Source organism: Enhydra lutris, unplaced genomic scaffold, assembly GCF_002288905.1.
Source record: "Enhydra lutris kenyoni isolate GAN:26980312 unplaced genomic scaffold, ASM228890v2 scaffoldscaffold68, whole genome shotgun sequence".
NCBI lineage: Eukaryota > Metazoa > Chordata > Mammalia > Carnivora > Mustelidae > Enhydra > Enhydra lutris.
In genome coordinates, this window is record NW_019154152.1 from 8,771,601 (window position 1) to 8,797,883 (window position 26,283).

General features: G+C 40.9%; 1 protein-coding gene across 2 annotated transcripts; it reads right to left on the reverse strand.

Annotated features, from left to right (window-relative positions):
- LOC111159593 (tripartite motif-containing protein 34-like) lies at nucleotides 1–24,859 on the reverse strand. 2 transcript variants are annotated; one of them, XM_022522131.1, is made up of 8 exons: nucleotides 24,725–24,859; nucleotides 11,937–12,425; nucleotides 10,808–10,903; nucleotides 9,934–10,164; nucleotides 3,940–3,962; nucleotides 2,611–2,711; nucleotides 2,279–2,305; nucleotides 1–1,912 (listed from the first exon to the last, which is right to left on the reverse strand). In XM_022522131.1, the coding sequence occupies exons 2-8, from the start codon at nucleotides 12,354–12,356 to the stop codon at nucleotides 1,347–1,349; spliced, it is 1,464 nt and encodes a 487-aa protein (XP_022377839.1). In that variant the 5' UTR covers nucleotides 12,357–12,425; nucleotides 24,725–24,859; the 3' UTR covers nucleotides 1–1,346. The 2 variants fall into 2 exon arrangements, with proteins under 2 accessions (XP_022377839.1, XP_022377840.1); XM_022522132.1 differs by lacking the exon at nucleotides 24,725–24,859 and adding an exon at nucleotides 24,531–24,586.
- Between the last annotated feature and the right edge of the window lie 1,424 nt (nucleotides 24,860–26,283).

Sequence of the window (26,283 nt, forward strand, 5' to 3'; positions counted from 1 at the left end):
AAAAAACACTAGAATTCAGCAACTGAACTTACAGCTTAAAATATCCAAAGCAAGCAAAACTGAGGTTGTTTCCATAAATGGAGGTATTTATTTGAACTAAACAGCACCCATAACCTACAGATCAACACTACAAACCATGAATAATTGTAAAAATGAAGCAAAACAAACAAAAACATGAAGGCACTAGAGACTGACAAAACACTTAGAATCTAGGGTGTAATAGACAATTGGAAGAAGGGAATACTACTGGACGAGTTTTCTGGTTTTATAGCTTTTTATTTGAAAGCAAAATTCAATTGGTAATGAGTGGGACAGTTAAAACTCAGCAGCATACAGACTTATTAGCTTGACGAGCAAGAAGAATGATTTGGGGCTATCACAACAGCTGAAAAATGGTAGGAAAATGTCTGTAAAAGAGAGATTCAGAGGAGGAAATCTCAAGTTGTACATACACACTGACCAACTCTTTGAACTACACGTTTGAGACAGATACCAAGCAGCCTAAATTGAGCTAAAGGAACTGACCAGAGATTTCAGCTTCTGCAAAATGCAGGAGAGAATTTTGAATCTGATTTCAACCAAAGGCTTGAAAAAAAAATATTCTTCAGAAAAATAAACAGAATCTAAAGTCTTTACATCTCATTCACAATTCTCCTGGGGGAATTTTAGATATATGTTAAAATTGTTTAACATACAAAGAAACTAACGTGGCCCATACTCAAGAACAAAGGCAATCAATCAATGGAGATCAACTCCAAAATAATGCAGATGTCATATTTATGATAAGGATTAACAACAAGAAGACAAGACTTGAGAGCAGCTATCATATCTAGGGTAAATACTATGAAAGAAAATATGTTTGTAATAATAAGCAAATAGGAAATGTCAAAAAACAAATAAATAGTTTTGTTAATTGAAATGCTAAAACTAAAAGCTATTATCACTCAAAGAAATTATCTAGGACTGGTTTAAGAGAAATTCAGGATCACAAAAGAAAGACTAAGTGAACATAAAGGTTAGATTAAGGGAAATTATCCTATATTAAAATGATGAACAGAACCTCAGTCATCTGTGGGGAAAAAAAAATCAAGGTACTAACAACATAGGCTTAAACAACAAACTAACTACTAAACTACAATGATAACAAAACTATAAAGGTAGTTGAATTAGACGGAGAAAAGTTGCATGTTCATTTCAATACATGCAGAAAAGCATTGCACAAAGCCATTCTGTAATAAAAAAGAGAAAGGAAGGAAGAGGTGTTCAGAAGGGTGCAGGTAAGCTAGGTGTAGGTGAGCCCCAGGAAAAGAGGCTCTACACAGAAGTGGGTGAGGTGCTAAAAAGGTTCAGGAATGTGGTGGGCACAGGATGATGGGGCCTGGACAGTTCCAAGGATTGAAGTATGGATAAGCAGACTGAGAGAAGCAACATTTAGAAAATTTGTAGATGAGTGACCCATGGTTTGTGACATTGAAAAATGAGACGATGCCTGCATCATAGTCTAGGAAAACTCCAATACGATGGGGAGGAACAGCCATGGAAATAGTCAAGACCATGGGTTGAGATGTGGAAGACTCCTCAAAGGCCTTATACCCAAATTCATTCTGTAACCCAATAACCCAGTAGCCACATTGAGGTCTGTATCTGGAGTAAGCACTTTGATGATTTGTGCCTTGTCTAACACCAGACTTTTTATTATGGAAACGTGTTCTACAGTATACCCCCAGAATCCAGGCACACTTCTTGGACACATCTATTTCCCAATAGTGTTTCCCTGAGGAGAAATATTGGGACCCCAAGATACCAAAATTAGTACAGTCCACAGGCCAAATTGGCACAGACATCACTTGTCTCTGATCTTCTGAAAGGACAAGGTTTAAATTTAAGTTGACTGGATTCAGTGTGATGTCCACTGCAAGAAAAAAAAAAATTAAGATCAGGTGATTAAATATGGAGCAGGTTTATCTGGTGACACTGTGAAGAGGGAACATGGGAAGTGGCTAGGTAGAGCTTGTATTGATGGATTGGGGAGGGGGTGAAACACTGGGGAATGTATTTCATATACATATACATATATACATATACACACACACACATATATATGTGAATATATATGAAATATATAAAAATATATATTAAATATATATATAAATGTATATATGAAATATATAGATATATGAATATATAATATTATATATAAAGGCATGTACCTAAGATCATGACATCACACTGAAATCACAAGTTTCTGAAAAGACATTAGAAACACAGGGATTCTTACCCCAGTAGCACTGGACATGTGTTAGCTCTGAAATGATAAGAGATTCAATGATGTTGATTGGAAGCAAATGATTAAGCACCAATACCTATCTCTTCTCCGGAGTAGGGCCAGCAGAGGGGAGCCCTGTGAGGCTATGAACTGGTGAATGAGATGATGAACTAGGCACCTTGCCATTCCCCCTTAGATATAACCAGATCTCTCTCAGTAATATCCCTCCTTCTCTGAATACACTCCTCCTCTCTATCCTCTCTTTGAAACTATACCAGCTCCCCAGTTTAGTTGTTGACACCACAGGAATCTCACTTCCACCCTCCTGTCCTGGCTCTCCTCACCTCTACACATGCGCAGCACTGTGCTCAGATCTGGAGCATGGAATACACTCGTCAGTCTTTTGGAAACAGTTTTTGGCTTCTTCAGTGTCCAGATCTCACTCCTAGGCATGACAAAAAATGTTGACCCTACATCTCTTACCTTGTATCCTTCCAATACAACTGCCTTTCTCTCTCCTTCCATGCCACTGATGCACTTGAACCTTCCTCCCTGAGAAGCCTGGGCCAGGGAGAAGGGAGAGTTCTGATGCTGAAGCCAGAAGAAATGTGCTCATGTCTATCTTCTCATTTACTATCTGTGTAATCTTGGGAAGGTCTTTACCTCAGCGAAACAGTTTCTTCTTCAAAAAATGGAATTATTAACCTTTTTCTTGATACCTCATGGACATAATAGAAAATCTGATAGAATAACATGCAGAAAAAGCTTTTGCAACCCTAAAAAAGATATGTAATATATGGGCAAGTCAATTGCAGTGGGTCTTTCATGGCGGCCATATATGTGTCTTCCCAGGCAGATAGATTAGTACTGAGGCTGCAGATCCTAGCTATAATGTGAGATCCGTAAGTCTCTTTTTGAGAGCCTGTGAGCTTGTGCTCTAGTCCAAAACCTGAACCCCACTGGTGAGACCTGCAAATAACATTCGAGATTTCAGGTGCTCTTGAAAAAAGTTAAAAACACTTGGCAAAGGAGAAATTATGGCCACGGAAGTACAAATGATTAGAATTCCATGCATTTGTAAGGAATTTAATTGTCAGGTGGGTTAGCAACTTAAGCCACAAGAACTACAGTTTCCCATGTAGGTTTCTAACACGTGACTAGAAAGAGATTAGTTATGGCACCAAGGTCAATGTCACTAACCCTGAGGCTCAGGTTTTGTTTTTAGAAATCTAAACAGAACCCTGTAGAATGACCTAGTCTTTTATATTTCCATGTGAATGAAGTAAATATAAAGGAGCTGACCCTATAACCTATTTTGGGGCCTGATGAAGACTTCCATGTGATAGGATAGGCACCTATAGAATACAGGAATGAGCACAAGGGCAAAGTGAAGTCACAAGAGTCTGATAGTTGAAATCCCTTGTCCCTATTATCCTTACTGTCCCTAATTCCATGAACCCCAACCACTGAATTTACTACCACAGATTCTGATCTATTCTCCATAGATAGGGAACACTCAAATCATTGCCCATGACCAGCGATTTAAAAGAATACTACAACCAAATTTCTCTGATTTGGAATATTTTTCATTCTGATTGATCGTCAGAACACTCTTATGGCTACAAACCTTTCTTCATAACACAAAAGCACCACTCTTGGTCACCCAAACGTACCATTTTATGATTCCACTCATGTCCTAGGAAGAAGAGAGAAAACATGAGTCAAAGAGTATATACAGATTAGAGCAAGATTAATGAAAGAAAGAACAAAAAAGAGTAGAGAATATCAGAAAAATCAAAAGTGAACTATTTGAAAATATCAACAAAATTGACAAGTTTTTATGCAGACATACCATGAAAAAAACAGAGAATACAAATTATTAAAATCAGGAATGAGGGCACTTGGGTGCTTCAGTTGGTTAAATATCTGCCTTAGGCTCAGACATGAGCCTCAGGTCATGATCCCAGGGTCCTGGGATCGAGTGCCACCTCAGGCTCATTGCTCAACAGGGAGTCGTCTTCTTTTGTCCCTCTCCCTGCTCGTGAACTCTTTTTCTCTCTCTCAAAAATAAATTTTAAAAAAATCTTATAATAAGGAATGAAAGTGAAGACATTACTGCCTACTTTTACAAAAATTAATAGGAATATAAAGCCTATGAACAATTGTATGCCAACAAATTAGATAATCCACATGAAATGGACAAATTCCTAGAAACACAGAAACTACCAATACTGGTTCAAAAAGTAATAGAAATTCTAAATAGTCCTATAAACATGTCGTGATTAGACTGGAAATCAAGAACTCCCTGGAAAGAAGTCAGGCCCAGATGGCTTCACTACTGAATTCTGCTAAAGGTTTAAGGAGGAAATAACAGAAATACTTTACAAATACTTCAAAAAACAAAAACAAAAACAAAAACAAAAACAAAACAGAAAAGGAGGTTATAATACCCAACTCATTCTATGAGGCCAGTACTACTCTGATGCTAAAATAAGACAAAGACATCACAAGAAAAGTGAACTACCAGCAAATATAGATGTAAACTTCAACAAAATACTAAAAAACTGAATCCAGCACAATATGAAAAAAATATATATACACCACAGTCAAGTGGGACTTATCCCAGAACTGTAAGGTTGGTTTAACATAAGAAAAGCAATTAATGTAATTCATTGTATTAACAGAATAAAGGTAAAAACCACATGACAATTTTAATAGACACAAGGGAAAAATTGACAAAATTCAGTATCCCTTCATGATTAAAAAAAAAAAAGGAATAATAACAGAAATAGAGGGGAACAGAGGAGAACTTCCTCAGGCTGATAAAAGGCATCTATGAAAAACTCGTGGCTAACATCATCCTTATGATGAAAAACTGAATTTTTCCCCCTGAGATTAGGTACAAGACAAGAATGTCTACTCTTACTACTTCTATTTAAAGTGGTTCTATTTAAAGAGGTTCTAGTCAAGGCAACTAGGCAAGAAAATAAAAGGCATTTATATTGGAAGGAAGTAAAACTATATTTATTTGCAGAACACATAGTTTATATATAGCAAAGCTCTGCTCTATACACTGCCTTTAGGTAACCTCTTCCACTTCCGAAATTTCAGCTCACATGCAGTTGCTGTTGACCCCAAACTTTTTATAACCTAATCATGGTCTGTTGTCTCAAATCATGTATACAGGCTAATACAATACACAATGGAAAAGAAACAGGTACCAAAAGCTCAGAATATCTAAAATATAACCTACTACTCACCAAGTATATTGTGTCCTCTCTTACGTCCACTTGTCAAGTATGTTACCAATATTCACTTAGTCCCTGTCCCAAACACTAAAACACCCTACCAAGCCGGTCCTTTCCACATCCTTAACTTTTGGTTAGTCTGCATTTCCACATCATCACCGCTGTGGATTTATTTGTTTTTAACAATATACACCAACATTATTTGGCCTTACTCTTAAATGCAACCAGCTGGATTTACAACCAAAACAAAGGAATGGTTTTGCTTCTCTCTATTAGTATAGTTTGGTTGTACATGAAAAAGAAGCCAACTAACATCGCCTTAAACTACCCCCCCGCCACTTGCCACCCCCTCTAAAAAAAACCATGTGGCCAGAGAAATACTATTTCAGTCATGGATGGATCCGGAAGCTTAAATGCTGTCATATATCTGGCTTTTCTGTGTCTCATAATTCTCTTTTCTTCCCTGTCTGTTGCCTTTATTCTCAGGCTTTAATTGATAGCAACTTGAAAATCTCCTGGTTTAAATTATTTTCACTGATATAATTCACATGCAAAAGGACAATTTTCTTCAATGTAGTTGACAATACAATTCTGATGCCTCAAGCCACTGATCAAAATTGGGTCATACGCCCACCGTCTAATGCCCAACTGTGTAGTTTGTGGAAATACAGGAATTAGGTAAACTAATTTATGTAAGTTTAACCTATCCATCTTCCATGATGCTGGTTATCTCAGCCCCAAACAAGTACATAGATAAAAAGAGACATGCTCTGTTTTGTCAGAAAGAAATCCCAGGTGTTGTTACCAGGAAAAGAGTGAATAGACATTGAGCGGATAAAAATAATTGGTGCCATCCTCACTCCATCATTTAACTGCCTATTGTCATTCACTCATGTGTCATGATACAGAATCTGAAAAACAAAAATGGCCCAATGTAATAAAACTGTTACAAAAGCATTAAGAAAAGAAGTGCCTCCTTCCTAAGGTAAATAACCTAAAATCTCATCTAAGTTTTTATCCATTTTCATGTATAGCATTTCTCTGTTAGCTCTTTCTTCTCAGTCAGTGTTGAGTGTAGCCTTCATGCAAACAACAGCCCCTCTAGCAAACAAAAAGCATATGATAAAATGACCCACCCAATCACTACAATGAAGATCCAGATAAAAGAAAAGCTGTTTAAGAACTCTTGGGAGGGGCTGCCTGGGTGGCTCAGTGGGTTAAGCCTCTGCCTTCAGCTCAGGTCATGATCTCAGGATCCTGGGATCGAGTCCCACATCAGGCTCTCTGCTGGGCAGGGAGCCTGCTTCCTCCTCTCTCTCTCTCTACTTGTGATCTCTCTCTGTCAAATAAATAAAATCTTAAAAAAAAAAAAAAAGAACTCTTGGGAGAAGGTTAAGGGACATCATTACTATCAATAGCATATATCTTAACAAGTTGGAAAGGAACACCCACATGCCCTAATCTAGTAAAAGAGTAAGTCCTAAGTCCCTTGGTTTAGCCCATTTGTCATTCTTTGAAGCTGTTACCTAAATAGGGGAAGCTAATCCCACAAAATTTATAACATTTATCTACTGAGCACTGTTTTTATTACAAGTAACCAGTTACCAACTTAAGCTGGCTTAAGTGGAACAGATGCTTGGAAAAGTGACATAAACACAAGAGTCTTCGTGAAGTTGACAGTTGAAAGAGTTGTGAAGAGCTTGTGGATGTTCTACAAACCAGGGACAAGGAATAAGCCTGCAAAGTTTTTGTTTTTACTCAGATATATAAAATATCAAAAAAAAAAAAATGACCTAGCACTATAAAGTGCACAATTTAGTAGATTTTAGTATATTTACAATGTACATTTACCATCACCACTATTTAATTCCAGAACATTTTTATTATTGCAAAAAAAAAAAGAAACCTTACTCTCAGTAGCAATCATTTCCTATTGCCTCCTCTCCAGTCCCTGGCAATTTACTAGTCTAATGTCTGCGTCTATGGATTTATCAATTACAGACTTCATATAAATGGAATTGTACAATAAGGGCTTTTTGTGTCTGCCCTCTTTCACTTATATTTCCATGTGGTAGCATCTATTAGTGCTAATTTCTTTTTAGAGACAAAAAAATATTACATTGCTTGTAATATTTACATTATATTGATTCATTCTTCAGTTAATTGGCTTATTTCCATTTTGGGTTTTTATGAACAATGCTGCCATGAACTTTTGTTTACAAGTTTAAGTGTGGACATGTTTTCATTTCCAGGAATGGAATTGCTGGGCCATATGGTAACTCTATCTTCAACTTTTTGAGGAACTGGCAAAACAGCTTCACCATTTTACAACTTCACTATCAATACACGAAAGTTCTAATTCCTGACATCTTTGTCAACTCTTGGTATTGTCCGTTTTTCTGATAGCATTATCACTGTGGTTTTGATTTTACATTTCCCTGATGGCTAATGATATCAATCATCTTTTCAGGTGCTTATTTACTATTTACAGATCTTCTCTGGCGAAACAGCTATTCAAGTCCTTTTTAAAAAAGATTTATTTATTTATTTGAGACAGAGAGAGCAAGTGAGTGGGGAGAGGGGCAGGGAGAGGGAATCCCAAGTAGAATCCACCCTGAGTGTGGAGCCTGACTCAGGGCAGGGCTTAATCTTTTGACCCATGAGATCATGACCTAAGCCAAAATCACAAGTGAATGCTTAACAGTCTGAGCCATCCAGGAACCCTTCAAGTTCTTTATCTATTTTTAAATTAGGTTGACTTTTTACTGTTGTGTTTTTTTTTTAAGTTATATTTATTTGAGAAAGAGCAGAGGCATGGGCAAGCCAGCAGGAGGTGGTGGGAAAGGAGCAGGGAGGCCAAGCCACCTCTGCTGTGAGCACAGAGTTAGATGTAGTGCTTGGATCCCAGGACACTGAGATCATGACCTGAGCTGAAACCAAGAGTCAGATGCTCAACAGATATATAATTTGAAAATATTTTCTCCCATTCTGTGAGATGTTCTTTTCACATTTACATGGTTTCCTTTGAAGTACAACAGTTTTTAACTTTGATGAGCTCCAATTTATTTTATTTTTGGTTGTTTTTTGGTGCTTCTGTTTTTTGGTGCCCTATCTGTAAAGCTATTGCCTAATGTTAAGTCACAAAGATTGATTACCTATGCTTTCTCCTAAGAGTCTTGGAATTTTTGACTTTTAACTTACATTTAGATTTTTGATCTACCTTTGAGTTAATTTTTGTATGCAGTGTCAAGTAGGAGTCTACCAGCATTTTTTGGCATGTGGATATTGTTTTTATAGCCCAATTTGTTGAAAAGACCTATTGTAGTTTTTATTAAAATATGTTTGGTGTTATAACCACTTAGAGATCCTGGTTTAAAAAAAAAATGCAAAAGCTATGTTACTACAATGTGTCTTAGGACCTAAGGTTTTTATAGTACTCCAGGTGATTTAGATACAAAAAAAAAAAAAAAAAAAAAAAAGATTTTGTGACCTCTATCCCAAAGTAATCTGAAATCAAAAAAAAGGAAAAGAGTAAAGGGAACTGAAAAAAAAGAGAAAAGGAAAAAACTTAGATACAAGCATCAGAGACAAAGGAAAGAAGCCAACATGTGAAATCAATTATCCTGCTTTCTGCTTGACATCAAGAATTAAAAAAAAAAAAAAAAGTGTTTGGAAATCCAGAAAAGGGAGAAGATAGAGAATCAAGCAAAAAATGTGAAAAGTCTGGAATTCGCTACCGTGCCTCAGGATCATAGTCACAATATTAAGGCTTAAAAAAAAAAAAAAAAACCTGTATGAATTTAAATTGTTCCCTCAAGTGTCTATAGATTTGCACTAGCATGCTTTCCTGACACCACCGGACTTTTTGGCACACACACTCACATACACACTTGCATGCAGACTCTCACCTCTCAAGTATAATGCCTATCTATATATTTGCCCATCCTCCTAAGAAAAGACTCAATGTTCTATCTTTTCATGTTTTAAAAAAAATCTAACAAGAGAAGTTTGTAATAATAAATACAGATTTAAAAAAAAATTTTTTTTTAAAAGGATACATTTCTTATACCTGAAAATGCATGTATTTGCCTGTGGCTAAGATGAATGAAAAGAACTTGACAATTGTCCAACACTGGATCACAGATAACCAACATTGGGTCCAGCAAATATCACTGGATACCATGGATCTTTTCTCCAAGGTCAAATGCATTCCCTTACTTCATTAAATAACAAAATAGGACACTCCCCTGGAATGTTTATATTCAATGGTCCATGGTATCGTGAATGGATGGCAAAGAAGGGCTCCACAAAGCCAAAGGAACCTCTCAGTGAAAACATGAAGATTAGAACCCAAAGACACAGAAAAGAAGGTAGCTTAGACTGTGTTTCAAGAACTCCAGATTGGGGCATTCCTCTTACCTCCAGCAGGTCCACTGGTGACCATTTACAGCGATGCTCTAGATCTGAGATGAGATCTTTCACCAACTGGTTTTGCTGAGCCAGCTCAGCCTCAACCTCAGCCAAGCTGTCCAATATCCTCTTCTCCTCTTCTTCTAATTTTTGCAGTTCTCTCTGCTCTTCACTGTCCAGAATGCTTCTAAGCTGATTGAATTCAGCCCATATCCTCTGTCTCTCAGTCTGTATCTGGTACTGCAAGGTTGGATAAACAAAAGAGGTAAAGAGTCTATCTGCCTGAAAACCTGCTGTATAAGAGGTTAGGAACCAGGAAAAGAAGTATTTTTTTCTCTGAGTTCCAACCAAGAGGGAAATGGAGGCATGGGGGGGGGATTTTGGGGAAAGCTGGACATTTTTCCTATTTTCCCTTTAGCACCCATCAAAACAGGCCTCGGACTACCTTATCTAGGCCAACCCTGGGATGAAACGTAAAACCTAAGTGAGGTTTAGGTTGCAGGTGGCTGTACTGGACACTCACGCCTCCCTGCATTACCACACTTCCAAGTTTGAACTTTGGGGAAAATCTTGGTCCTTTGCCCACTGTCTTTCACTGGAGGTTCAGAGACTCACTGGAAAAGAGGAATGGAAGACAGAATTGTCCATCCTTCCTCACCGAGAGTCTATCTTTATTCCCAATTCCAAACACTTGTGTGTGCTTGTAACACGTCCACTCTCTAGTTCTCTGCATAACAGGGACAGGACAAAGAGGAAAACTAATCAAATGGCTTCTGGATGCGTTCTGTGTCAGGCAGCAAAGAGGAAGGGGCTTCCTTGTGATCTGGACTGAAGATCCTGCCAAGATTCCTGTGTAAACCCCTTAGAAAGAATCTCTTTCTACCTTCCAGGAAATTCTCTCTTCTCTGATGTCAGCTTCCAACTTCTCAGCTTTCTGCTGCTCTTTCCTCAGCCTCTCCAGAGCTGCCTGGAGCTTCTCCTGTGAAAGAGAAGTCACATCAGATAACTCACATCAGGACTCATTATCACTCTATGAGCTTTCTCAGCAAAGAATAAATGGGGAAGAAATCAGGCTGATCCCTGAAGAGACCAGTTTACAGAAATTGTGATTAGAATCTATGATACAGAAGAAAAGCTAAGGAGGATACATCCTTTGTTCCTGGGTGTCACCATCCCTCACCAAGAGTAGCCTAGTTCTCTCTTTTCATAGAGGACTGACTCTGATGTCATGAGAAAAATCCTATACTCTTAGTGATACTCTTTCCAAATCCAATCCACAATGTTGAAGAGCAACCATCCTGCTGAGGGGAAAAATGAGAGCCAAGCTCTCTACCCACATAACAAAAGGGGGAAAAAAAAGGAAAATCTCTCACCCTTGGCCAAAAGTAGGCTCAAGACTCCAGGCTCATCCTTTTTTTTTTTTTTTTAATTTTATTTATTTATTTGACAGCCAGAGATCAGAAGTAGGCAGAGAGGCAGGCAGAGAGAAAGGAAGGGAAGCAGGCTCCCTGCTGAGCAGAGAGCCTGACGCAGGGCTCAATCCTAGGACCCTGGGACCATGACCTGAGCCGAAGGCAGAGGCTTTAACCCACTGAGCCACCCAGGCACCACCCCCCCTTTTTTTTTAATTTATTTATTTAGAGAGAGAGAATGGAGGTGAGGGAAGGGACAGAGGAAGAAAGAAACGGGAAGCAGACTCCCCACTGAGCAGGGATCCCCATGTGGGGCCAGATCTCATGACCCTGAGATCACAAGCCAAGCTGAAACCAAGAGTTGGAGGTTAACCTGACTTAGCCATACAGGCACCCCAAGGCTCATCCTTTATGTAAGTGGAAAGAATACGCAGAAATGTCCTTCATGCATTGGAAGCTGAGCATAGTGTAAGAGACAAACATGGAAGGAGATTACAGGATTCAGTACCATGGTGCCAAGGTGTGTACAGATGGATAGAAAGGTGAGATTTCCCACTAAGTACCACCCTCCTCTCTTTCCTCCTCCATCCTGGGCCCTACCTGACATTCCTCGACTACTTCCTCCACAAGGAATGTGTGGTGACCACGGTGCTCCTGAGACCGCTCACAAACCCAGCAAATGACCTTCCTATCCTCCTTACAGAAGAGCAGGAGTTTCTCTTCATGGCGCACACAGAGGTCTCTCTTCAGCTTCTCCTCTGGATTCAACTTGAACTTTCTGATTCTCTCCATCATCTTGATCAGAGGCTGATTCGGACATAAGTTTCTAAGTGAGTATCTGACACCACACATAGGACAGCTGCTTTCCTCTCCTGGGCTGATCTCTGCCTCCGTGGTATTCACAGTGATGCAGGCTTGACAGGAGCTGTGTCCACAGTCTAGAGTCAGGGACTCTGTCAAAAGCTCCAGGCAGATGGGACAGGACAACTCATCTTGTATGTTCAGGATTTTTGAAGCCATAGTATATCTCCCCTGGCTTCTTCCAGTTGTTAGTCCTGGAGCTCTTCTTGCCTAAACGTTCCTGGTTGGCTGGGCAGATGGAAAGGGGATGGGTAAGAACGACAGGAATAAAAAGGATTCTAATTGTGCAGATATTAAGGATTGGCCAAAACCGAAATGCTGAAGGACAAAAAAGAAGAGGGGGAGAAAAAAAAGAAGAAACAAAATTCAGTGGCCTGGGTAAACTGCTAATGCCCCAGGCTTCTCATTTGCTCTTCTTTAAACCTGGAATGATCCATCCTTTGATCTGTGCGTGACTTCCTCTTATACTTCATCCAATGTTCTCCTTAAGTATCATTTTGTCAGAAGGACCTAATGATTATTTTATTTATAGCACAATTACCAATACATCATTTACTACACATTTGCCATCCTTTCTTATTATCACTCTATGGTATCTTTTTCTTAAATACCCTATGCCTAAAATATAATCCACACATAGATCAGGCCCATTGTTTTTATTCACTGCTGTATCCTTAACGTTGGAAGGCACAGGAACACCACCTTTGATGAACATATAAATAACCTCCTTGGGGCAGCTGGGTGGCTCAGCTGGTAAGCGGCTGCCTTCTGCAGATGCCCTGCGTCTGGCTCCTTGCTCAGTGGGAAGACTGCATCTTCCTCTCCCATTCCCCCTGCTTGTGTTCCCTCTCACTGTCTCTCTGCCCAATAATAAATAAAATCTTAAAAAAAAAAAAGAACCTCCTCATTTCTCCATAGTTGATTAGACCTCTTTTTTTTTTTAAGATTTTATTGATTTATTCAACAAAGAGAGAGAGAGAGATCACAAGTAGGCAGAGAAGCAGGCAGAGAGAGAGAGGGGGAAGCAGGCTCCCTGCTGTGCAGAGAGCCTGATATGGGGCTCGATCCCAGGACCCTGAGATCATGACCTGAGCTGAAGGCAGAGGCTTAACCCACTGAGCCACCCAGGCACCCCTAGACCTCTTTTTTATCAGCATTCCATCTTTTTGTTCCATTAATTATCTATTCTCCAGTAGGTAAATGTTGGTACCACAGATAGTTTCCACATAAGAAAAGCTTACCTCCATATATTATCTGTCCCATACAGAACCCTTCGATTACCTCATATTTACTCCCAGAGACACTCACAGAACAGTCAAGGCCACAACAGGGAAAGAATTTTACCACTAAGAATTGTAGAACCAGTTACAATTTATACATCACTTTGACCCATTTATTCTTTATACAAAAGTCCTTGAGAAACAGAGTACTTTATTGAAATGTGTAAATTGAATGAAGTAGTTTATAAAGATTATTTCATTCAGTAAGTTGAATTAGGGTGAAAACAATGTGCTCAGAATTCTTTTTCAGAGGTCCGGTATGTGTGATAAACACTATCACCCAGAGGTCCTTGTTTAAAGGGAACTAATGATTTGCCAAACAGGAGAATATCAAAGATACCCTCCTTGAATAAGTAAGGATTGAACTAAAAGTAGTGGGAAAACATATGGAATGAGGAAGAGGAAAAATACATTTTAGAGAGAAGTCGTCACATATATGAATGCTCTGTTGATGGAAGGCATAACATCTTCCACAGGTTTTAAAATGCCCATATGGCTGGTGTGCAGAGAGCTGCTAGACTTTTGGCATTAATGTGCCAGCAGAGACCAAAAAATGTGACACTTTCTAAACAATGTAAAAGACACAGTCTCTCTCCAAAGAGCAGGGATCAGTGATGGAAGTTTGTAGGACAGGTTGTTGTAGGGAATGGAGAGAAGTAGATGAGGCTGACAGAGATGGTAAGATAAAAGGGACAGGGGGCCCCTGGGTGGCTCAGTGGGTTAAGCCGCTGCTTTTGGCTCAGGTCATGATCTCAGGGTCCTGGGATGGAGTCCCGCATCGGGCTCTCTGCTCAGTCGGGAGCCTGCTTCCCTCCCTCTCTCTCTGTCTGCCTCTCCGTCTACTTGTGATTTCTCTCTGTCAAATAAATAAATAAAATCTTTAAAAAAAAAAAAAAAGATAAAAGCGACAGGACTGGGAGTTAGGCTGGACATACGGAAACAGAGGGTCATCATCAGGCTTAAGTCCTTTCTTCCCATAAAAAGGACACTGACATTACCTTCTCCTACCACTTTGTCTCATTTTTATTATTTTTATTATTTTCAGTAAGCACAGACCTCCACTTCCACAAGTGCATTGTGGCTCCTGTAATGAAATATTTGCCTATAGGGTCCTGGAAGCTATGCTCATGGCTCTTTTGTAAGGTAATCAGTCCGTTGGTGCAAGACTCACCCTAAGCTATGCTAGTTTCATACATACCATATGGTCTTGTTCTCTCATAAATGACCTGATGAAGGGGATAAAGTATCTCCTACACCATATGGACCTTCACTGTGAGCTCATATGAGGAAGCCAGGCTGTCACGCTGAGTCTCCTCTCCTGTATGCTCCAGCTGAGCTGTGTGAACCTGATTGGTTTCTGCCTTGCTAAGTCACATGAGTGGGAGTGACAAACCAAACCTAAAACTATTGCTGGCGGTCAGTCAGAAGGCATATCACAGTGACAGCATGGAAACGCTGCTGATTCTCAGAACCCAGACTTATTATAGACAAGGAACTGTGAAGCAGATAAAAATAAAAATTTAAAAATTATAGTTTATTGGAGGAGGAGTCAAGATGGCGGAGAAGTAGCAGGCTGAGACTACTTCAGGTAGTGGGAGATCAGCTAGATAGCTTATCTAAAGATTACAAACACCTACAAATCCAACGGGAAATCGAAGAGAAGAAGAACAGCAATTCTAGAAACAGAAAATCAACCACTTTCTGAAAGGTAGGACTGGCGGAGAAGTGAATCCAAAGATAGACCATGGGGGGAGGGGCCGGCTCCCAGCAAGTGGCGGAGCAACGGAGCACAAAGGATCACAGAAGGATCGGGGGTGTCTGAGTGTCGCAGAGCTTACAGGTATTAGAACAGGGAAGCCGGCTACAGAGACAGAGCCGAGGAGTGAGCTCTAAGCTTGGGGTTACCTTGAACCGGTCACAGGCTCGGTCAGCTCGGAGCGGGCCGGTGGCCAGGGTGAAGGCAGTAATTGGGTGCTGTTCTCTGAGGGCGCACTGAGGAGTGGGGCCCCGGGCACTCAGCTCCTCCGGGCCGGAGACTGGGAGGCCGCCATCTTCATTCGCGTCCTCCAGAACTCTACGGAAAGTGCTCAGGGAACAAAAGCTCCCAAAAGCAAACCCGGGCGGAGTAATCCTGGTAAGGGCGGTGCAACTCCGCCTGGGGCAAAGACACCTGAGAGTCACTACAACAGGCCCCTCCCCCAGAAGACCAACAAGAAACCCAGCCAGGACCAAGTTCACCTACGAAGGAGTGCAGTTTCAATACCAAGGAGAGCAGCGGAATTCCAGAGGAGATGAAAGCAAAGCACGGAACTCATGGCTTTCTCCCCATGATTCTTTAGCCTTGCAGTTAATTTAATTTTTTTTTTTCTTTTCAATTTTTTTTCTCTTCTTCTGCTAAAATTTTTTTTTAACTTTTACCCTTTTCTTTTTTAACGTTTTTTAACTAGTTTATCTAATATATATATTTTTTTCTTTTTATATTTTTTCTTTATTTGTTTTCTTTTTTTAATTGTTTCTTTCTTTTTTTTTTTTTTTTCTTTCTGAACCTCTTTTTATCCCCTTTCTCCCACCTCAAGGTTTGGGATCTCTTCTGATTTGGTTAAAGCATATTTTCCTGGGGTTGTTGCCACACTTTTAGTATTTTACTTGCTCCTTCATATACTCTTATCTGGACAAAAAGACAAGGTGGAAAAATTCACCACAAAAAAAAAGAAAAGAGGCAGTACCAAAGGCTAGGGACCTAATCAATACAGACATTGGTACTATGTCAGATCTAGAGTTCAGAATGACTATTCTCAAGGTTCTAGCCGGGCTCGAAAAAGGCATGGAAGATATTAGAGAAACCCTCTTGGAAGATATAAAAGCCCTTTCTGGAGAAATAAAAGAACTAAAATCTAACCAAGTTGAAATCAAAAAAGCTATTAATGAGGTGCAATCAAAAATGGAGGCTCTCACTGCTAGGATAAATGAGGCAGAAGAAAGAATTAGCGATATAGAAGACCAAATGACAGAGAATAAAGAAGCTGAGCAAAAGAGGGACAAACAGCTACTGGACCATGAGGGGAGAATTCGAGAGATAAATGACACCATAAGATGAAACAACATTAGAATAATTAGGATTCCAGAAGAAGAAGAAAGAGAGAGGGGAGCAGAAGGTATATTGGAGAGAATTATTGGAGAGAATTTCCCCAATATGGCAAAGGGAACAAGCATCAAAATCCAGGAGGTTCAGAGAACCCCCCTCAAAATCAATAAGAATAGGTCCACACCCCGTTACCTAATAGTAAAATTTACAAGTCTTAGTGACAAAGAGAAAATCCTGAAAGCAGCCCGGGAAAAGAAGTCTGTAACATACAATGGTAAAAATATGAAATTGGCAGCAGACTTATCCACAGAGACCTGGCAGGCCAGAAAGAGCTGGCATGATATATTCAGAGCACTAAATGAGAAAAACATGCAGCCAAGAATACTATATCCAGCTAGGCTCCCATTGAAAATAGAAGGAGAGATAAAAAGCTTCCAGGACAAACAAAAACTGAAAGAATTTGCAAACACCAAACCAGCTCTACAGGAAATATTGAAAGGGGTCCTCGAAGCAAAGAGAGACCCTAAAAGTAGTAGATCAGAAAGGAACAGAGACAATATACAGTAACAGTCACCTTACAGGCAATACAATGGCACTAAATTCATATCTGTCAATAGTTACCCTGAATGTTAATGGGCTTAATGCCCCAATCAAAAGACACAGGGTATCAGAATGGATAAAAAAACAAAACCCATCTATATGTTGCCTACAAGAAACTCATTTGAAACCTGAAGACACCTCCAGATTTAAAGTGAGGGGGTGGAAAACAATTTACCATGCTAATGGACATCAGAAGAAAGCAGGAGTGGCAATCCTTCTATCAGATCAATTAGATTTTAAGCCAAAGACTATAATAAGAGATGAGGAAGGACACTACATCATACTCAAAGGATCTGTCCAACAAGAAGATCTAACAATTTTAAATATCTATGCCCCTAACGTGGGAGCAGCCAACTATATAAACCAATTAATAACAAAATCAAAGAAACACATCAAAAATAATACAATAATAGTAGGGGACTTTAACACCCCCCTCACTGAAATGGACAGATCATCCAAGCAAAAGAGCAACAAGGAAATAAAGGCCTTAAATGACACACTGGACCAGATGGACATCACAGATATATTCAGAACATTTCATCCCAAAGCAACAGAATACACATTCTTCTCTAGTGCACATGGAACATTCTCCAGAATAGATCACATCCTCGGTCCTAAATCAGGTCTCAACCAGTATCAAAAGATTGGGATCATTCCCTGCATATGTTCAGACCACAATGCTCTGAAGCTAGAACTCAATCACAAGAGGAAATTTGGAAATAACCCAAATACATGGAGACTACACAGCATCCTTCTAAAGAATGAATGGGTCAACCAGGAAATTAAAGAAGAATTGAAAAAATTCATGGAAACAAATGATAATGAAAACACAACGATTCAAAATCTGTGGGACACAACAAAAGCAGTCCTGAGAGGAAAATATATAGCGGTACAAGCCTTTCTCAAGAAACAAGAAAGGTCTCAGGTACACAATCTACCCTACACCTAAAGTAGCTGGAGAAAGAACAAGAAAGAAACCCTAAACCCAGCAGGAGAAGAGAAATCATAAAGATCAGAGCAGAAATCAATGAAATAGAAACCAAAAAAAAACAATAGAACTAATCAACGAAACTAGGAGCTGGTTCTTTGAAAGAATTAATAAGATTGATAAACCCCTGGCCAGACTTAACAAAAAGAAAAGAGAAAGGACCCGAATAAATAAAATCATGAATGAAAGAGGAGAGACCACAACGAACACCAAAGAAATACAGACAATTATAAGAACATACTATGAGCAACTCTACGCCAACAAATTTGACAATCTGGAAGAAATGGATGCATTCCTAGAGACATATAAACTACCACAACTGAACCAGGAAGAAATAGAAAGCCTGAACAGACCCATAACCAGTAAGGAGATTGAAACAGTCATCAAAAATCTCCAAACAAACAAAAGCCCAGGGCCAGATGGCTTCCCGGGGGAATTCTACCAAACATTTAAAGAAGAACTAATTCCTATTCTCCTGAAACTGTTCCACAAAATAGAAATGGAAGGAAAACTTCCAAACTCATTTTATGAGGCCAGCATCACCTTGATCCCAAAACCAGACAAGGATCCCATCAAAAAAGAGAACTACAGACCAATATCCTTGATGAACACTGATGCAAAAATTCTCACCAAAATACTAGCCAACAGGATTCAACGGTACATTAAAAGGATTATTCACCACGACCAAGTGGGATTTATTCCAGGGCTGCAAGGTTGGTTCAACATCCGCAAATCAATCAATGTGATACAACACATTAATAAAAGAAAGAACAAGAACCATATGATACTCTCAATAAATGCTGAGAAAGCATTTGACAAATTACAGCATCCCTTCCTGATCAAAACTGTTCAAAGTGTAGGGATAGAGGGCACATACATCAATATTATCAAAGCCATCTATGAAAAACCCACCACAAATATCATTCTCAATGGAGAAAAACTGAAAGCTTTTCCGCTAAGGTCAGGAACATGGCAGGGATGTCCGTTATCACCACTGCTATTCAACATAGTACTAGAAGTCCTAGCCTCAGCAATCAGACAACAAAAGGAAATTAAAGGCATCCAAATCAGCAAAGAAGAAGTCAAACTATCACTCTTCACAGATGATATGGTACTATATGTGGAAAACCCAAAAGACTCCACTCCAAAACTGCTAGAACTTGTCCAGGAATTCAGTAAAGTGTCAGGATATAAAATCAATGCACAGAAATCAGTTGCATTTCTCTACACCAACAAGACAGAAGAAAGAGAAATTAAGGAGTCAATCCCATTTACAACTGCACCCAAAACCATAAGATACCTAGGAATAAACCTAACCAAAGAGACTAAGAATCTACACTCAGAAAACTAAAAAGTACTCATGAAAGAAATTGAGGAAGACACAAAGAAATGGAAAAATGTTCCATGCGCCTGGATTGGAAGAATAAATATTGTGAAAATGTCTATGCTACCTAAAGCAATCTACACATTTAATGCAATTCCTATCAAAGTACCATCCATTTTTTTCAAAGAAATTGAACAAATAATCCTAAATTTTATATGGAACCAGAAAAGACCTCAAATAGCCAAAGGAATATTGAAAAAGAAAGCCAAAGTTGGTGGCATCACAATTCCGGACTTCAAGCTCTATTACAAAGCTGTCATCATCAAGACAGCATGGTACTGGCACTGAAACAGACACATAGATCAATGGAACAGAATAGAGAGCCCAGAAATAGACCCTCAACTCTATGGTCAACTAATCTTCGACAAAGCAGGAAAGAATGTCCAATGGAAAAAAGACAGCCTCTTCAATAAACGGTGTTGGGAAAATTGACAGCCACATGCAGAAAAATGAAATTGGATCATTTCCTTACACCACACACAAAAATAGATGAATGAAATGGATGAAGGACCTCAATGTGAGAAAGGAATCCATCAAAATCCTTGAGGAGAACACAGGCAGCAACCTCTTCGACCTCAGCCTCAGCAGCATCTTCCTAGGAACATCGCCAAAGGCAAGGGAAGCAAGGGCAAAAATGAACTATTGGGATTTTATCAAGATCAAAAGCTTTTGCACAGCAAAGGAAACAGTTAACAAAACCAAAAGACAACTGACAGAATGGGAGAATATATTTGCAAACGACATATCAGATAAAGAGCTAGTGTCCAAAATCTATAAAGAACTTAGCAAACTCAACACCCAAAGAACAAATAATCCAATCAAGAAATGGGCAGACGACATGAACAGATATTTCTGCAAAGAAGACATCCAGATGGCCACAGACACATGAAAAAGTGCTCCATATCACTCGGCATCAGGGAAATACAAATCAAAACCACAATGAGATATCACCTCACACCAGTCAGAATGGCTAAAATAACAAGTCAGGAAATGCCAGATGCTGAAGAGGATGCGGAGAAAGGGGAACCCTCCTACACTGTTGGTGGGAATGCAAGCTGGTGCAACCACTCTGGAAAACAGCATGGAGCTTCCTCAAAATGTTGAAAATAGAACTACCCTATGACCCAGCAATTGCACTGCTGGGTATTTACCCTAAAGATACAAACGTAGTGATCTGAAGGAGCACATGCACCCGAATGTTTATAGCAGCGATGTCTACAATAGCCAAACTATGGAAAGAATCTAGATGTCCGTCAACAGATGAATGGATAAAGAAGAAACGTATATGTACATAATGGAATACTATGCAGCCATCAAAAGAAATGAAATCTTGCCATTTGCGACGACGTGGATGGAACTAGAGGGTATCATGCTTAGCGAAATAAGTCAATCGGAGAAAGACAGCTATCATATGATCTCCCTGATATGAGGGAGAGGAGATGCAACATGGGGGGTTAAGGGGGTAAGAGAAGAGTAAATGAAGCAAGATGGGATTGGGAGGGAGACAAACCATAAGTGACTCTTAATCTCACAAAACAAACTGAGGGTTGCTGGGGGTAGGGGGGTTGGGAGAAGGGGGGTGCGGTTATGGACATTGGGGAGGGTATGTGCTATGGTGAGTGCTGTGAAGTGTGTAAAGCTGGCGATTCACAGACCTGCACCCCTGGGGACAAAAATGTATTATATGTTTATAAAAAATAAAATCTAAAAAAAAATTTTAAAAAAAGGAAGCTTTCAGTAGGTATTAGTCACGATACTTTTTTTAAATGTAAAAATATTAAATGTTTTCAATTAAATCATGATCCACCTCAAAACTCTTAAATGATTGAACTCTATTCCCCACATCGACATTACCTGTGTGAATGTGACCTTGTTTGGAAATAAGATCTTTGCAGACATAATCAAGTTAATACGAGGCAATGCTGGAACAGGTGGGCTCCACATCCAATGACCAGAGTCCTTAAAGAAGAGGAGAGGACACACCACATACAGGGAAGAAAGCTATGTGGGAATGACAACACAGACTGCATCAGTGAAGCAAGAAGGCAAGGAATGCCAAGGATTGCTAGGAACCATGAGAAGCCGGGAGAGAAATGTGGAACAGATTCTCTCTCCACACAGAAGGAACTAATTCTGCCAACACCTGACTTTGGACTTCTGGCCTCCCGAACTGTGGGAGAATAAACTCCTGTGGTTCTAATCCATAATTTGTTATGAAACCTTAGGAAAATAACACAGTTGAAAAGGTCTGATAATGAAAGAAAGAACTGATGTTTGTAATAAACTATAACCTTCCCTTTGCTCTAAAAAAAGAGAAAAGAGGGGCATGATGAATGCTGTATGGAGAAAAATGTAGGTCTAGAAATATGCTCACTTCTCCCATCATCCATGAAGTGAACCTGGTGAAAAATAAAGCTGAAAGTGGGCTGGTCAATGTGATCTAGCCAACGATACAGGTACTGAAAATTGTCCAAAGGCCACATGCTGTCAGCTCCTGGCCACAGCAACTATGGTCAGATTAGGCTTTATTGACTGGCAAGAGCAGGGGTTTATACAACATGGTAATATTGTAATACCTGCTTATAAATGAAGCTATAAGCCAACTATAGGCGTGGGGTTCTCTATTATCTTTCATTCTGTTCAGTATCCAACCAATGCTGAGAAACATCTAAAGTCTACAGGGGAGTGGACCATGTATTCTACTATGAGGTTATAAACCCCGTATGTTCACAGTGGGGCTACAAGAAGTTGGATGTTAAAGCAACTGTCATCACACTGGCCCCAGGAGGAAGAAGGTACAAAGGAGCCAGAGCCCCCACACAGGGGCAGTGACCCCATCAATGTCCAAGAGTGACCCAAGAGCCCAGCAGTGATCAGGAAAATAAGAAGAGAATGCAAGTAGTATCTGCCTGATGGGAGTCCCAGGTCAACTGGCTGCCACAAGCGTCAGATAACGGTATCCTATACTGGAGTCTTCTCCTAACATCTGGACTCTGATAATGCAACTCTCTGCCTCTCCCCAGGTCACACAGTAAAATAAAAGTGTCTCCAGGAAGTGGTGTGGAGGGAAGATGTTCTTTCAAATTTCAGACAGCGTCCTAGACACTTCTCATGGTTTCCTGGGCCAGAACTGCCTATGGGGAAAGTCGGACCTGTTTTTGACATGGAGAGACCTGGGGAACTCAGAAATACTGCAATTCCCCCTTCCCATAACTCTATATTGAATAGAATTCCTGCTTTAGCAACTCCTTAGAATCCAGGACTAAATTTGCACCTCCCCACCGCCAAGACCTCCATTCATGACCCTCTCTCCAAGACATCTAGCTCTCTGGTGAATATGCTTTTAGAAAGCAGTGATTTTTAAAAAGTCATTTTTAAAAAACTCATTTTATAACATGGGATCACTTTTATTAAATTGCTCCTGGTCTCATTGGTTCATCAGAAGATGCTAAGAGGGTTTTCTTCAAATCCGTCCCAACCATTTCCACTGCCATCCCCCTGGCAGGAGCCACCTGCGTCTCCTGTGTGGATTCTGGGAAATAGTTCTCCCTGAAACTATCATTGCCCTTCCTCAGTGTGTGGCCATCGGTGTTCTCACATTGCTGACTAGAGTGCTCCTTAGAGCAGACACCAGTCCTGTCACCCTTGTGCTCAAATCCAGGTCATCCAGCGTGAGCCGGTCATCATCACCACTGGTCCGGGCCACAAGACACACCTTCTCCTCCCCCTCCTGGCCTACTCTGCCCCAGCCCATGTGGGACCTCCTTTCAATCTCTGGAGGAAACCCATGCTAAAGCCTTTAAATCCCTCACATTCTCAAGTATCTCCTCACGAGGATGCCTTCAGGAAAATGACTTACAGTTGCAAGGCCTTTACCAAGTCATTACATTTGACACTTAAAAATTGTTACCCCATAATATTAGTCCCCTTCTTGTATACATTATCAATTATTTGTCTGTTTACAATCTCTCCCCAACACAACTGTAAGCTCCTATATGTATTTAACATTTACTCCATGTTGAATGCATATTCGTTGCATTTTTTTTTTTACACCAGCAGCTTTAGTTCCTATAAATCAATCGTTTAAATAAATAAATAAATTTCATGCCACGTGTTGGGCCTTGTGTTGGACCCTGGGGGACATCAGTATCTGCGCAGAAATGGACCCTATCCAGGAGTAAAGCACAGACCCCAGGAAGACAGCAACAGAGACTTCTGGAAAGCAGAGGTACTGGAGGTACATGTGTCAGAAGTATGTAACCAGCCCATCAACGTGAACATTGCTCCCAAGTGAGCTGAAGATGGGATGTCATCACTGTCAGTCATGACGCAAATTTCACAGCAAGACCACTGGATCTCTGGGCTCCTTCTGAGCAATAATCAGCTCCTGTTCAATTAGCTCTGCATGAAGAAAAATAGTAAGGAACTGAGGTTACCATGCAACGACGTGTCTGCAGAGGAGGAATGCCAAGCCTTCTGCAAGCAAGAGGACAGGGACCTATATGCAGGGATGTGCAGGGAGACCCCTGAGACTGAAGCTTGGAAGGACAGAGTGAAAGGGGGCCACAGAGGCAGGTGGCAGGCACATCACCCTACAGGCCAGCAGCTGAGGAGACCTCTCAGGAAGGCCGCAGACAGCCCTTCAGTTGGTTCTGGGCAGGGGGCAGGGAATGAGAGAATCAGCTTCGATATGAGCCCTGCCATACCTGTCCCCCAAACTCCATTCTGTCTGGTGCTCCACTCTAGGAGCCTGGGTTTTCAGACATTTACAACACAGGGACCTCTTCTACTGGCTTTTCTTCAAGCAGAAGAGCTGGGCAGAACAAAAGATAACTTTCTGTTCATTTTTGAGAAAGAGGAAGAGAGCGTGACAGAGGGAAAGGATTCCAGTTCTCCCCCATGAGGTAGACAACTCAAACTACAGAACAGGCGGGGATGAGGGCGGATGCAGCCTGGAGAAAGAAGGGCCCCTCCAGGAAAGAAACAACGCCCCCACCTCTTGGGCGCTCCTTTTGCTCCAGGCCGTCCATCTCCAGAATCAGGACTCTGCACTCAGAAGAGAAAGTCCACAAACTGGCTCTTCTTCCCTTCAGACCGAGACTGGGTCACACACTAAACTCACATACCTTCACATGGTACCTTCCTTCTGGCGTCTCCCACTGCCTGCCCCCCGTTAACTTCCCCACGCACCTTGAAGCCCCCACAGAGAAGTCTTGGCTCCTGATTTAAGTGGTGAAGAAAAGCCAGGGCAGGCGTGGTCAGCATTTCCTCACCAAACAGGCCGCTGGATCAGCCTGAAACCACTCCTCCTGAGTTATTGGAGGGGAAATGAAAATGAAATCCTCAGTGAAGAAAGGAAAATGAAAGGGGAAGGAGCTTCTGGAACCAATGAGCAGCCGACCCTACAGGGCCACTGGAAGAGAAATGCTTCAGCTCAGCAGTTCACAAGTGAGAGAGGGAGGGCTCCTCCCAAGGGCATTAGGCAAAGCCGGAGGACAGATTTGGTTGTCCTACCTGGGTTATGCTACTGCCATCTAGTGGGTAGAGGCCAGGGGTACAGCTAACCACTCTGCAGGACACCTCCCACAGCAAAGGATGATCTGATCCAACATGTCCATGGTGCTGAGGTGGAGAGGCTGTTTTAATCCTCTCTGCTTCCCAGGCCAGCTAGGCACCAAGAGTCTCCTCCCATTTTATGGTTGTGCACAGGCTGTCAGTTCAGCCTACCAATTTTAAATTATCCCCTCAGGTCCCCCCTTCCATTTGCCCCCAAAGAGCACACCACCGCCAGGAGTTGGGCAGACCAGGAAGGAGGGTGTTGGAAGAGCTGGCTACAAAGGACCAAGACAACTTTTTGGAGTATCATTTTCTAATTCCTATTTGTGCAGTAGTCACACAGATGTAAAACTTCGGCTTTTTAAGTTTTTAAATTCCGGTTAGTTAACATACAGTATGTAAGGACCTGTTTAGCAAGAGGCTTCCATTAAAGTTAAACTGTCCCTGCTTCCCTTCCCCTAGGGGATTCACTTTAAAACAAGTCCCGGAAACCGGCTTCAGGTAACAAAGCCCAGACACAAGGGTGAGTCAGGCCAGGTGGAGACATCCGATCAGTAGGGGGTTGCATACTGTCTCCCTAGCTACCAAGGAGTAGGGGCCCCCACCCTTTGGGAAACTTTTTTGGCGCCAATCCTAACCAAGGTGTAATAGGTTGGGTCAAATATCTACTAGGGTAAATTGTAACTCAATTGGTCACCTAGCATCACTATGGAGTTTCCTGTGTGTGTTACAATCCCATTGGCCATCTGTGCGTGACCAGGCCCGAGCTCAAGGCTTTGCCCTTAAAAGCTAGTGTGTGAAACAGAGAAGGGTTGCCCTCTCTTGTAAGAGGTGCGGCTCCGAATGTTCGGTTAAATTCTTGATGCTTGGCACAAAATAAAGCTTTGCTTGACCTTCGCTTTGTATCAGTCTCGCTCCTTTAATCACGGACCCATTATTGGGGCATAACAAGTATACTATAATTAGTCTCGGGTGTACAATACAGTGATTCAATACTTCCATACATCACCCAGTGCTCAATCACAAGTGCACTCCTTTTTTTAAGATTTTATTTGAGAGAAAGAGAAGATGGAGAGAAAGAGCACACGAGGAGGGGGAGGGGCAGAGGGAGAAGCAGACCCTTGCTGAGCAGGGAGCCTGATGCCAGGACTCCATCCTGGAACTCCAGGATCATATTGATGAGGGAGCAGGAG